The sequence below is a fragment of the Lichenostomus cassidix genome, chromosome W, assembly GCF_008360975.1.
Source record: "Lichenostomus cassidix isolate B80296 chromosome W, HeHo_3.0, whole genome shotgun sequence".
In the NCBI taxonomy this organism is placed as follows: Eukaryota; Metazoa; Chordata; class Aves; order Passeriformes; family Meliphagidae; genus Lichenostomus; species Lichenostomus cassidix.
The window spans coordinates 5049673-5064467 of record NC_139510.1 but is presented as its reverse complement, the minus strand read 5'-3'; the positions used below and the strand labels follow the sequence as shown (position 1 = coordinate 5064467).

The 14795-nt window shown below is 43.1% G+C and overlaps 1 protein-coding gene and 1 long non-coding RNA gene across 2 annotated transcripts in view; one reads left to right on the top strand and one right to left on the bottom strand.

Annotated features, from left to right (window-relative positions):
- LOC146425355 (uncharacterized) overlaps positions 1-14795 on the top strand; it is a 569707-nt gene that overhangs the window by 203306 nt on the left and 351606 nt on the right. The gene's annotated exons all lie outside the window — the stretch shown is intronic.
- LOC146425368 (uncharacterized) lies at positions 7505-12382 on the bottom strand. Its single transcript, XM_085041438.1, has 2 exons — positions 12134-12382; positions 7505-8932 (listed from the first exon to the last, which is right to left on the bottom strand). The coding sequence occupies exons 1-2, from the start codon at positions 12380-12382 to the stop codon at positions 7505-7507; spliced, it is 1677 nt and encodes a 558-aa protein (XP_084897564.1).

Here is a 14795-nt window from a genome sequence, read left to right as displayed (position 1 = left end):
TTTTTTTTTTAGTTTTAGTGATTTTTTTTTTTTGGACATTATTAAATTTAATGACAAGCAATGCCATTGCTTAAAACATTTTGAAGAACTAATCACCTTTTTAGTAACCAAGCATATTTTTAGTAACCAATTGCTTCTTATTCTACTTTTTCTTGCACTAAGTCTAAGCTAGGGTAGACAGGCAAGTAACAAATTAACTAAAGAAAGACAATACAACATTATTTTTACACTGGCTGCTTGGGATAGGAATTTTCCCCTAAACTTTTTCTACAGCCTCCCAACAGAGGAAGCTGCATGAAAAATACCTAAGCTTGTACAGGGACAACACTATCTTTACAAGGCAGCAGCTTTATAATGGGCTTCAGGGTTAGAACCAATTCTAGTTTTTCACACAAACCACAGACTGGGGGGGAGGGTGGTGGGGGGTGTTTCCTAAAAGACAAGAGTTGCAGAAGTGACTTCAGGAGTGAAACCTGTCAATTCTGGCTTTTTACAACAAAATACTGATTCGCCCCAATTGAGCTCAGAGACACTTCAGAGACCAAGTCAGAGAAGTGGGTATTTGCTTTATTCGGTGCACCGGATGTGTGGGGATTGTTTCCACCAAACACACACACACCTCAGTACCCCAAAGACACAGAGTTATAGGTAAAATCATGAATATTAATTACATTCTTCAGGATAGGAGTGGTTATACAAATCATTTCTCGGAAGTCATTAATATCATTAGCATGTGCACCACGCATGCTCCGTATATCCTGGTGGTCTTTGGAGACCCCCAAAGCCTCCTCCAAGGTGACAGTCCTTCATGGGATGATTCAGCAGTTTCTGTGCTGGTTTTAAATGCATGCTTAGCTGATAAGCCATCAGGCCAGAGCTGTTACCTACAATTTGAATTTGAATTAAGAGTTCAGCCTTCAGCCCTGGAGGCTACAGACAGGCGCCTGTGCTGGTGGAAGGGGGCAAAAAGCTCAGAGTCTCAATACACACACACAAAAAAAAACCACAAAGTAGGGGCGTGGGTCCCCTCCAAACAGGAGTTTTTAGGCTCCGCACAACACCACGAACAGGAGCTTCACTAGCTCCGCACAAAACACTAAGGAGAGGCTTTTACTACAAACTACAGACAGGAAGGCCTCCCCACGAGACACAAGCAGCAGAATTGGCTTCAGGACTGAAAACCTGCCAATTCTGGACTCGCACAACAAAAGACACTAAAGGGAACTAGAACCCCCATATCAGTTTACTATAACTTCTGGCCCCCAGAGATGACACTTCAATTTCCACAATGTACTCAGAGAAAATTGCAGTCAAATTTCTAAGTGTTTAAACAAACTAGAATATGCACAACCCGTCAAAGAAAGTTGGTGTAAGAGAATTGTTATGGATGGAGTCATAACAACTCTTACCACCCTTAAAAAAAAGGTAGTGTTTGTATTTGTTAGTATATAGTATACTAACATAGTATAGTATAATTAATTATGATATAGTATAATTATAATAATAATTAATAATTAAATAGTATAAAAGGAAGAACGTGAAATTATTTGATGAGAGAAGACAATAGTATTGTGAAAGGCACTTCGGGTCAGAGAATGTTATCCTGCCGACTACGCCAATAAAATGTTATGATCCAATTATTAAGGTTCTTTAGAAATACCTCTGCCCGAATTAAGGTACAAACGAGACCATATGCCAGTCAATAGTATGAGTTTTATTTGATAGAAAATATGAGAGAGAGAGGGAAGAAAAGAGAGAAAAAGAAGTAAGAAAAGAGGTGGGGGGGACAGAAAGAGGGAAAGAGAAAATATCACCATCCGTGGATCCCAACGATGTTGCGTTGATCCTCTCCAGCCGGTCTTCTCGGTGGTGGTGGTCCCTCCAAGAGCACAGGATGCCATGGGTTAATATACACTCAGGCCAGGGACAATGTCCAGGCATGTCCCCCCAGGGGAGGGGGCAGCCTCTAGCAGCAGACTCTGCTTGCATCACGTGTACTCCTGTGGTGCCAGGCCTAGCACTCTGGGGGGTCTGTGATGGATTGTGACTCCCCCTCAGCTGCCTCTCACGTGAAAGTCCCATGGATGTAGCCAGTGAGGCTGGGGGTTCCACAGCTGGGCCAGTCTGTGTAAACCTGGCTTCTGTGAGCTGTGCTCTGCCCCCACCCCAAACTCAGCCAGGGATGTTTCTCAGCACAGCTGGTGGCTTTGGCCTTTGTGTATGCATACCTTTCCCTCAGCTTGAGATGATTGAACAATAGGTTTCCCTTTATCTAATCTCAGCAGTTTGACTCAGTCCAAAGTCCCAGTCAGGTATCTTCAGGGAGGTTTCTTTGATTGTAGCTTCTTTATACACTTTTTGTTATAATGAGCAAAACTTTATATCAATGTTTGAGGCATGAACTATTTCAGTCTCTGACAACCACTCAAGCCACAGAAGCAAAAGAACTGCTAACGTCCCTCACGACAGTGAGATCCACAGCCAGAGACTCCTCTCCAGTGTGAAACTCCAGACAAAGAGGACACAAAAGAACAATATTAGACAATATAATATACAGTAAATTGGTTAAAAGATGCAACACTAAAATGAAACACATTAAATGGTTTTGTTTTTTGTATTACCAGAACAGTGTTATCCACAGTCAGCTATCCTAGCAAAACCTTGTAATAATTGTAATGGCAAGTATGGCTTCAGATGCAAAGGGGTAAGTAAGCCAGGAAAAAAAAAAAAAGAGAAAGCTATGTGAGCTTGAATCTAAATTTGTGAAAATTGAAGTATAATAATAACAAAATAATTTTATTTTTAAAATGAAAAGGTTTCAAAAGGATGGCTGGCTATTCTACTAAGTATTTATAACTGTTGCTGTTTAATGCATATTTGTTTGTCCAGTGTTTAAGAATGCTAAGCCCCACAAAAAGAAAATACTGCCTTTGAAAAATTGCTAAAAGTCATAGACCAATCTGCCAGGCTTTGGGCTCTGCAATTTAAAAGTTAATTTAAAATAGCAGTTAAAAGTGCTATTCTTCAGTAGCACATTTGAAGTCCTAGGAAAAGCTCCCAAAATCGTATAAAAGATCCTAAACGTCTGTTGATTTATGTGAGTGGCTAATATTTGTGAGCATATTTTTTCTGTAAATTGAAAGATAATCTAGATTTACGGAGAGTAAAACAAAAGACTGAAAAGGAGAGAAAAGATAGCCTAATGGATCACAAGCAAAAACTAACAGCATGAGAATCTTAGTCAGTTATCCTTTATGCTTTCCTCTTTCCTTTCTGCTCTGTTTGCTAGAAATTCTACCAAGGTGAGGAAGAAAAGTACCCCATTTTACAAGCAAGAAAAGCTATCAGTGGTCCTGGTCACTGTCTGGAGCCATGATGTGAGCTGCCAAAACTGGAAAATTTAATGTCTCTGCAACACTTCAAAATGCCTGTGTGTATGGTGGGTGGGAAAGGGACAGGTCAGGCCTTGCCCTGGTGAGACAGTGAACTGCTCCTTACCTCACCCCCCCGGGCATCCCAGCCCTGCAGTGAGGTCCAGTCATGGACACAGCAGAGGCAGTGCTGCACAGAGCTCCAAGCCCAGCCCTATAGTGGGGCCAGCCATGCACACAGCAGAGGACAGTGCTCCATTCTCCCCATCCCTGGCTCCAAAGAAACCTGCTAGGGGATAGAAGGCCCAAGAAAGCCAAAAGAATTAACATTCCTCTTAGAATTTCTATAGATTCTGTCTTTCTTCTTTTTCTTCAAAATAACTGCTCAACCAATATCTCTCCACATTAGTGTTGTTCCTCAACTAACAAAGCTTACTCCGAACTTTTATACTAATAGATAAACCCACCAATTTTCAGTTTTGCCAGGTAGTTTATACCCTGGCCCGAAGTAAGCAAACTAAAGAAGAACCTTTCTACCACTGTAGAGACCATAATGAATGCTACTGCAGATGCCATAAAAGCACAGCAAATCAAGATAAAGAGCATCTCACAATTAACTATAGATTTGCTGTATGCCAAAAGAGTATGTACAGTTATAAATACAAGCTGTTGCAATTATGTTAATCCTAACTTAAACAAATGTATGTAATAGTTATTTGTGTTATTGCATTGTTATTTACTGTCTGCAATAGTAGTTATTGTTGTCTGATATTATGTACTTGAAATTGCAATGCTTATATTCAATGGCAAAAGTATAAACTTAGATATAAAATAGAGAAAGGTATTTACTTTCATGACATACAAGATTTGTAAAGAATTACAAATTACAAAAGAAAAGGGGGGATTGAGAAAGATTCTCTGAGGTTTTGCCCCCCCCTTCCACCAGCACAGGCGCCTGTCTGTGGCTTCCAGGGCTGAAGGCTGAACTCTTAATTCAAATTCAAATTGTAGGTAACAGCTCTGGCCTGATGGCTTATCGGCTAAGCATGCATTTGAAACCAGCACAGAAACCGCTGAATCATCCCATGAAAGACCGTCACCTTGGAGGGGGCTTTGGGGGTCTCCAAAGACCACCAGGATATACGGAGCATGCGTGGTGCACATGCTAATGATATTAATGACTTCCGAGAAATGATTTGTATAACCACTCCTATCCTGAAGAATGTAATTAATATTCATGATTTTACCTATAACTCTGTGTCTTTGGGGTACTGAGGTGTGTGTGTGTTTGGTGGAAACAATCCCCACACATCCGGTGCACCGAATAAAGCAAATACCCACTTCTCTGACTTGGTCTCTGAAGTGTCTCTGAGCTCGATTGGGGCGAATCAGGGGGAACCCTGAAAGTGTGAGAATGGAATGCATAGAATGCAGATTGTAACTTTTAGTAGTAAGCATAATCACTTGTAAGAATATATAAGCCATGTATACTGTGAAATAAATGGAGCTTGCTTATAACTCTTCTTGTGCTTGTCGCTTGCTTCCTCTCGCGTCCCAGCAGAAAAAAGCTGGATTGACAATGTTAGTGACCACTATTTCCACATTGTCCTGTTCCACCATGATGGCTTGGTATTTCAGGAACCTCTGTGGGGAAAGCCAGTGTCCGCCTTTCACTTCCAGCACTGTAGACACTGTGTGGGACACTAGCACAGTCATTTTCTGGCCCAAGGTAAACTTGCGTGCCTCTTGAATGTTTAGCACGACTGCTGCAACAGCCCTGAGGCACCTGGGCCACCCTTTGGCTGCTGTGTCTAGTTGCTTAGAGAAATAAGCAACTGCCCGTTGATATGGGCCCAGGTCTTGTGCTAGTATTCCCAAGGCAATCCCCTGCTTCTCATGAGAAAACAGAAAAAATTATTTACTCACATCTGGAAGTCCCAAAGCTGGAGCTGACATCAGGGCGTTCTTCAGTTGTTTGAAGGCCCTTGTGGCTTCCTTTGTCCACTAAAGATCTCTGCTTTCTTTTTTGATGAGCTCATACAAAGGTTTTACAAGGACCCCATAACTAAGGATCCAAAGCCTGCACCATCCTGTCATTCCCCAGAAAAGTCTGTAGCTCCTTTACAGTTCGGGGTTTCGGGGTTTGGCAAATGGCCTCTTTCCGGTCTTGTCCCAAAGCTCGCTGCCCAGCACTGATTTCATAGCCCAAATAAATTACTTTTGGTTTTACTACTTGAGCTTTTTTCTTGGACACCCTGTACCCTTGAAGCCCCAGGAAATTTAGTAAACTTACTGTCCAGAGTACGCAGGTTTCTTCTGTCTGGGTAGCTATTAGGATGTCATCAACATATTGCAATAGCTTCCCTTCTTCAGAGGGGGCTTCCCAGGATTCCAGGTCTTTTGATAGTTGATCCCCAAATAGGGTGGGACTGTTCTTCAATCCTTGAGGCAACACCTTCCAAGTGATCTGAGTTTTGCGTCCGCTTTTGGGATTTTCCCATTCAAACGTGAATATTTTCTGGCTGGCTTCATGGAGAAGGAGGCAAAAGAAGGCATCTTTCAAATCTAAAACAGTAAACCAGGTTAGTTCAGGTGTTAACTCAGTTAGTAGTGTGTAGGGATTTGACACCACAGGACAGAGGTCCTCAGTTATTTTTTTTACTGCCCTTAAATTTTGTACCACCCGATATAACCCATCAGGCTTGCAGACTGGTAAAATGGGGGTGTTAAAATCAGATTTGCACTCTCTCAATAGCCCTAGCTGTAAAAGGTTTTCAATCACTGGGCTTGTCAGAAAAAAATATAACTTAAGAAATTTTATTGTATCTCTCTAGCTAGCTTTAATTGACTTTACTTAGGTGGGATAGGAGATGGGATAACGAGATGCGGCGCGAGGGAAAACTCACAGGCAGTCTCAATATGAGATATAAAGTAAGCTCCAATTTTATTTCGCTAAACGAGAGACTTATGTACTGTTACAGAAGTTTCTATTCATAGATACACACGCACACCTGCAGCTGTTCTCACACGCTCAGGGATCCTCCTGCTAACTCCCTTATTCTTTTCTCATAACACTCCTGACTCCTAATCTTTCTCATGGCATTCTTCCCACAGAGCATTCTCAGGCAAACAAAATCACTACAGCTTGTCGGAATTTTACTGAGGCCTGGGAATACTGAAGCCTTGCTCAGCTCTGTTCGGTTAGCATGAGTTTTGCTGGAAAGCTATGTTTTCCAACAATTCCCCCGTTTCTCTTGTGAGAACAGACATTGTCTTGTTATCAGATTAATTTGCTTTGCTATAAGTAATTTCTATTATTAGATTTGTTATAAGTTTACTTAAGGAAATTTCATTAGTTAAATATGTTGCCATGGTCTGGAAATTATCATTACTGAAAACATTCACTTCACAGGTAAAACTTAGAGAACCTTTCCCGGGTAAGGACCCCAAGTTAACCTGGAAGAAGGTTTAACTTTTGTAAACTCAATTTGGTAAATAGAAATTATTTGATCACATTTTGGTGCAAAACACTTTGGACTCATGGCATGTTTCCCAGCCAGTTAGAACCAAAGCTTGGCCAGAGCTTAGGTGCTAAGTGGAAGGGTTTTCTTAGAACATCTTATAAATAAGCTTTGATTAATATCAATAAGGAGAGTATCTTAACATGTTACCATTTTTGTAGATAACTATATAAGGTGAGATGAAGTATTTGAAAATGGTAGATATTATTACTTAACTTTAACTAAAAAGATAAAACTGCAAAGCTTTTGTGAATAATAATATAAACTAACAAATTTGAAACTTAAAATTAATATCACCGAAAATTAATAAAACTTAATCTTAATAAATCTTATTTTTGAACTAACAATTAGGACTTAACTATAATGGAATCTAAAATTGATATTACTTTAACAACTTAACGCTAACAAGATTTAAAACTTAACAGAATTTAAAATTAACATCACTTAATATTACTTAACAGAATCTTAACTTTAATAGAACTTACAACTTAATAGAATTTAAATCTACTATTACTTAACTTTAACAGAATCTATGCTTAATCAAAAGTACTTAACAGGTAATTTAAACTGTTCAATATAACTTTGCAACTTATGGTCTAAGTGCTACTTAGCCTAACAGTGATCTTGCTCGCACAATTCTTCTAATAAATCATGTCCGTGATCTTTAAGCCATTGTGTAACAATTCCCCCTTTTCTCTTTTGGGCGAGCAAGACTCCGTCAGTTGTTTGATCAATTTGTTTAACAACACACTTATAAGTAATTTTCACTGCAATAACTATTAATATAAGAATCAATAACCAACGTAGACCTTCTTTAATCAAGGGTATCAACCATGGTGACAGACCTCCAAACAGGGATGATAACCATTTGTCTAAGGGATTGACATCAACTGTAATTGTGGAGGTATGCTTTTTCAACCACTCTAATTGCTTATGGATGGAATTGCTATGATCTGACAAATTAAAGCAGCACATCCCCTCAAAGTCTTTACAACCATGGCCTTGAGCTAATAATAAGAAATCAATAGCAGCTCGATTTTGAAGCACGGCATGTCGCAAACTCTTTTGGTCCAGCAGCAATTGGGAAAGGATATTAGTAGTAACATTTGCTTGTTTAACTGTCCAACATGCAAGTTTTTCAATTTGCCTGAGGGCTCTTGCAGCAGCTATTCCGGGGGTAAACAGGGAGGTGAATACTTTAGCTGTTACTGACCATAATTCAACATCATCTTTGCACCGTGAATTCAATTGGTGAGACAGAGAGCGCCGTTGGCGTTTTGGCTCGGCGACTACGCTAAGCCACATGCGCTGGTTGGGTGCTAAAAGAGTTAGTTCTCCTAAATAACATGGCCCTCCAAAGATGTTATGAGGGACTCCTTGCCATGCTCTATCTCCGCATATTAGAAATACAGATGGGGGTAACGCTTTTGGCGTTCCGTTGTTCCAAATCGTAATTGGCGATTTCTTTATTTCAGCTCCCAAAGCACCCAAGCTTTGATTAGCAGTGTTGTTACTTCCGCAATAGCCGCCTTTAACATTGTATGAATAATCTGCTATATTTATCGGGCTGACATTTGTCCAGCCTTTGTTAGGATAATTTAAGGTTAGATTTTGTTGTCTATTTCCAAACCAAATGCATGTTTGGGTCCAATTGCTGGAGGTATTACCAATTTTCATGGACCCCAAGAGATGTAACTCTTCTGGGTCCCAAGGCAAGGTAGTATTTAAGTGATTGATTAGGTTTGCAGCACACCAAGAGGTGCTTTTTGCTATAGAACATTTAAGATAGGTGCTATAATTGCTAAACGCCTCAAAACTGAACAAAGGCACACCGACTAAACATGTTTTAAATGGTGCAGTAGCTGATTGCAAACTGAGGCAAAATTCTGGGTTATGCGTAGCATTGGCCCAAGTCACCCACAGGTTCTGTCTTTCTTCAACCTTCGTTATGAGGGTCGTGGCTGAGCCCGATATTAGAGCCTTGATCGCTAGCAGCACGAGGAACAGCTTTGGTCCACTTTGCAGGGACCCACTGTGTACCTGTGGATGTAAGCACACACATGTAACCACGCCCTATATATTTCACTTCTGCTGGGCCTCGCCACAGGCCTGAACACGGGTCGCGATACATGACCATCATGGGTTCCTTATGCTCTGCAGCGGGAGCTCGGCCATGCACTTGTGCGGGAGGAGAATCCTGGTCTGAAAAAATACACAAATAGTTTAACACAAACAATGTTTTAGCTAGCCTTTCACTAACATCTCGAACATCATTAAATTTGTCTAAATATCGTTTTAGAGTCTGATTTGCTCGCTCAACAATGGCTTGTCCCGTTGGTGAATGGGGAATGCCCGTTACATGCTTGACCCCCCACTGTTGACAGAATTGTCGCATTTTTTCACCGCTATATGCGGGCCCATTGTCAGTCTTGATCTGCTGCGGCACTCCCATAACTGCGAAACAACTTGTCAAATGCCGTATGACATGGGAGGCCTTTTCTCCTGTTTGAGCTGTGGCCCACAAAAATCTGCTGTATGTGTCAATTGTAACATGCACACACTTCAATCGACCAAACTGAGGGACATGGGTAACATCCATCTGCCAAAGTTCGCAAGGGCCTAACCCTCGTGGATTTACTCCAATTCCTAGGCCTGGTCCATGATGGCTACAACTTGGACAAGCTCTGACAATGCCTTTTGCTTCCTCCATAGTAATCTTAAATTGGTGGAAGAGTCCCTTGGCATTTTGATGAAAAGTGTTGTGAGCTTCTCTGGCCTTAACAAATTCGCTCAGTGGCACCACTACTGAAACTAAACGATCTGCTCTCTCATTGCCTTCCCCAAGGCCTTTTGACCATTTGTGGCTTTGTATGTGAATGACAGCATAGGCGCACTCTCGCTGATAAATTGCAGCCTGCAGCTGTCTCAATAGTTCGAAAAGTCGTTTGTTTTGGCAATCTTTGAGCCGGGCATCTTCGATACGCTGTACTATGCCAGTGACATACATGGAGTCAGAAATTACATTTAACTCTGTAGAGTGCCAGTTCACAAAGGCCCAAACGACTGCTGCCAGTTCCAATGTTTGCAGTGAATCTTCTTCTTTCGCCGGTAATATGTGATGATGCCATTTGCCGTCTTGCATCCAAGTTGCTGCTGCACGTCGAGATTTCCATCCTGCATCTGTAAAAACTGTCACTGCGTTTTGCAATGGGCGCTCACTCCTTTTTGGTATTGTAATCCAATCTTGGTTACTCACCCAACGCAGGGTGGTAGATCGCAGTGGCTCCACTTTAATTTCCACTGCTTGAGACAGTAGGCTGATTTGCAGTGCTTGCGAATTCTGAAGATACCACTCGAGGTTTCGTCGTTTCATCGGCAGGTAAATGGTTTCCGGCTCTTGGCTCGTTAACTGTAAAATCCTGGTGCGACCCTTCTGGATCAATTCTGCTATGTTTTCAACCTTTTGCTGAATTGTAGTTTTGGGCTGGATGCTAGTGAACAGCCATTCCAATATTTTCACCTTGTTCTCCCTCTTTTTTTTTTTGCACTGCGTAAGTGCACCAAGGATTTGTTTTTCGCCGCTTAAAATTGTAAGGTCTACTGGAATGTCCGGGTCGCAACGATCAACCCAGCGTTGTGCAATTTGTGTGCCGATTTTCTGAATAATCTGCTGTTGCAGCGGGGTTGGATGTACTGTCCGTGCTGGATCGGTGCCTTGTAGCAGTGGTCGCAAGGCATCAATGTCATCGTTTGAAATACCAATAACTGGACGTAACCATTGAATATCGCCTAGGAGGCGTTGTGCGTCATGTAATGTCTTCACATGTGTGTTAAGCTGTAATTTTTGTGGTCTCACATGCCCTTGTGTTATTTGCCATCCTAAGTATTTCCAAACAGGAGAACGCTGGATCTTTTCAGGGGCAATGGTTAGTCCATGTCTGCCTAATTGTTGTTGAAGCATATTTTCTTGTTCGCCAGTAAAAGCTGAGGCCTGGGCAAATAAAATGTCATCCATATAGTGGTAAATCACTGTTTCAGGCCATGCTGTACGAATGGGTTGTAATGCATTGGCTACAAACAGCTGGCACAGGGTGGGACTATTTTTCATTCCCTGTGGCAGAACAGTCCATTCAAATCTCAAGAAAGGGGCTTCTCTGTTAATTGTTGGTAGGGTAAAAGCAAATCGCGCAGTGTCCACTGGATGCAGCGGAATTGTAAAAAAGCAGTCTTTCAAATCAATGATTAACAGGTGCCATCCCTCAGGAAGCATGGCAGGGTTTGGCAATCCAGGTTGGAGGGCCCCCATTGCCTGCATTTGGGCATTAACTGCTCGCAGGTCATGTAACAGTCTATACTTGCCGGATTTTTTCTTGATGACAAAAATGGGCGTGTTCCAAGGGCTCGTGGAAGGTCGCAGGTGTCCTTGTTGCAATTGTTCTTGCACCAACAACTGTGCTTGTATTAGACTTTCCCCTTTTAGCGGCCACTGCCCTATCCATACAGGCTTGTCTGTTGTCCATGTGAGCTGGATCGGGAAAGTCCATCTGACAGCGACCGCTGGGGAAAATGCTGATTGGTTAACACGAGTCCCAGTTGGTCTAGCACATCCCGGCCAATTAAGGCATTCACCTTTTTTGGTAAGGGCATAATAGTTACATGAACTGTTGCCACCCTGCCCTCGATTGCTACTTGAATTGGGTCAGAGTTCCGCTGTACTGAAACTGATCCCCCAACGCCTTCAATTCCACTCAAAGTATGGTGATGTGGCCATTCAGTTGGCCAACAAGCAGTAGACATTATCGTAATATCTGCACCTGTATCAAGTAATGCTGGCAGTGTTTGGGAGATTTCTCCCCGAGTCCAAGTAGTTTCCACAACTGGTCGTTCTGTTAATGGAACTGTTAACATTGCAAGTTCTCCTGTAGAGCCAAATCCACCGGCTCCACGATCTACGAGTGCCTCGTGTTGTTGCATCTGTGCAACCATTTGCGGGAGCGGGACGAGTTGAGCTAGTCTTGTATTTTTAGGAATATAAATGGGGGGAAACATAGTTTGCACCATGATGTGAATTTCACCTGTAAAATCAGCATCAATTATCCCTGGTAAGACGAACAGTCCTTTTATGCTAGCAGATGAACGACCCACTAGGAGCGCGCCCACAGGTTCGTTGTTAATGCAAAGCGGGCCTTGAATCCTAGTGGGAACTTTTACAGGGCGTAAATCGATGATTGTTACACCTACTGCTGTTGCCAGGTCCAGGCCGAGGCTTCCCTTGGTGGCAGGTCGGAGGATGCTTGCTGGTCGAAGGGATTGACGGCGGGCGAGCTCATCGGCGGAGATGTCGTTGTGTATGAAGGATGAGGTGGTGGGATAGTCGCGGGGGTGAGGACTGGAGCTGCTATTTGTGTCGGGGCGCGGCGGCTGGACGCGCTCTTCTTCGCGTTTCCCGATCGCCGACAAGCTAGCGTGGCGTGGGTATCGTTGTTGCATTTCTTACACCAGACTGGATCTCTACATTGCTTCTTTGTGTGTCCTTCAAGCCCACAACGATAGCACCTCGTACTTTTCCCTAATCTTTCCCCTCCTGCAGGCGAGCTAAGGGGTCGCAGTGGCCCTAAAGCAGCAAAGGCTTGAGACTGTGCTTGGGCTAATTTCTCTCCTAGCTTATCTCCTATAGCTGTCACTAACTCTGCTACAAATGCCTGGGTGCCTACCGGTACACGACTCATTCGTTCTAACATCATTTCCAGGGTAGCATTTATGGGCAGTGTGACAAGAATACTTTTCGTTTGCTGGTTACAATTTTCTGTCACACACTGGCGCAATAATGCTCCTGACATCCATGGTTCTACCCCAGCATTCAGCATTGCAGCTGAGACTTTATCAACAAAGCTAGCAAAAGACTCATCTCTGCCTTGTTTAATAGACATGTAGGATGGTGTGGGGGGGGTAGTGTGCACTCTGAAAATAGCATCTCGTGCAGTTCGCATGGATTCTATTAAAATGTCTGGACCCAATTGTAATTGTTCAATAATTGTAGCCCACCGGCCTTGGCCCATTAATTGTTCTGGAATGACCCCTTGTAAGGGGTCATTTTCCCCCCGTGGCTGGCTCGCTGACTGATGGCACAGCTCTTGCCAGTGAGCCTGCCACAGGAGCTGTTGTGACTGGGTCATAATCATTTTAATAATATTTTTGATGTCTTCTGGGCACAATATATAATTTCCCCAAATATAATTCAACATTACTCTTGTTGGTTCACCATGCAAACCTGATTCAGTGGCTGTGCTACGCAGCTGCGTGAGCAGCTTCCAATCGGTAGCAGCATGGGTCGCTTGCTGCCCACCCCCTTCTATCGGTTCAAAAAGTACAGGAAATGCTTGTTCAGCTCGACTTAGCAATGTTAGTGTTTCTGCAAGTTGTATATTACCCTCTTGTACAGCTTTTTCTGCAACGCCTTTCCAATTAACTCTGCGCTTGCCTAATAATCGAGAATCGCTCTGAAGAGCCTGTCTGACACAAATTTCAGCAGGCGGGGGAGGTGCGCTGGGCCACCCCTCAGAGCCTGGTGTACTAACAGGATTTAAATCAGATGTAGTACAGTGTGTCGTTAAAGATTTCTGCGCTCCTAACACTTTGCACTTTCCCGGCGGGGGCAAGCTGGGTGGATCTGCGCCCACAGCAAGCGTGCCCGGAGCAGGACGCTCAATCTCTCTCACTCCTTTTCCCAATTCAAAGTGCTCCCCCCCGGCATCAGATCCTAACTTATCAGTAGCTACGGCAGCTATTTTCTTTTCTGCTTGAAACCGTTGTAAGCAATTAATGACTTCTTTCCACAGTCTCGCTAATTTATTACACGTTTTATCACCCTCTAGCAATCCATCAAACAAGATGTGTTCAACCTTTCGCCATTCGACCTCATCAAACAATAAATCAGGGTCAGCAAACAACCCTTTATCTTTCCCTGCAGTAACTAAAGCGTTTAAGTATTTTAAAGCATCTCTGCTTACTCCGCGCTTTTCTAAAAAGCGTAATAATAAGTCTTGGGCTACCTCTGATTCCATTTTGGTCCAGCTGGTTTTCAGGGTCCTGGTCAACACCGTCTAAGCACTCGATCGAGGCTCGCAATTGCCAGAGTTGTGCAGTTTACCGAAGTATAGCCCTCACGGTAGGCAGGTACCATCTGACCTGTGTCTTCCGACCTTCCCCAATTCGGGCGAAGACTCGACACGCTGAGGCCGCACTCCCCAGCACCTCTCCGTTCGCGCCGCTCTCAGAAGCCGGGTCGTAAAACTCCGTTGTCAGGGTCCGTAGTCATCGGGGTCACCATTTAACGAGATGCGGCGCGAGGGAAAACTCACAGGCAGTCTCAATATGAGATATAAAGTAAGCTCCAATTTTATTTCGCTAAACGAGAGACTTATGTACTGTTACAGAAGTTTCTATTCATAGATACACACGCACACCTGCAGCTGTTCTCACACGCTCAGGGATCCTCCTGCTAACTCCCTTATTCTTTTCTCATAACACTCCTGACTCCTAATCTTTCTCATGGCATTCTTCCCACAGAGCATTCTCAGGCAAACAAAATCACTACAGCTTGTCGGAATTTTACTGAGGCCTGGGAATACTGAAGCCTTGCTCAGCTCTGTTCGGTTAGCATGAGTTTTGCTGGAAAACTATGTTTTCCAACAATGGGATTAACATACCACGGATTGGGAGTAAACCCCGAAGATAACCAGAAAGATAAAGACCATTAACAGAACATCCTCGAGACATTGTGGCACCAACTGGATATCCACAGGTCATGGGGTTATCACAGACATTCGCCAGATACCATCTGCAGCAAGGGTTTTGACTGTATAAAATTCGGGAGAAAATTCTCTGAGGCGATGTGTTCTTG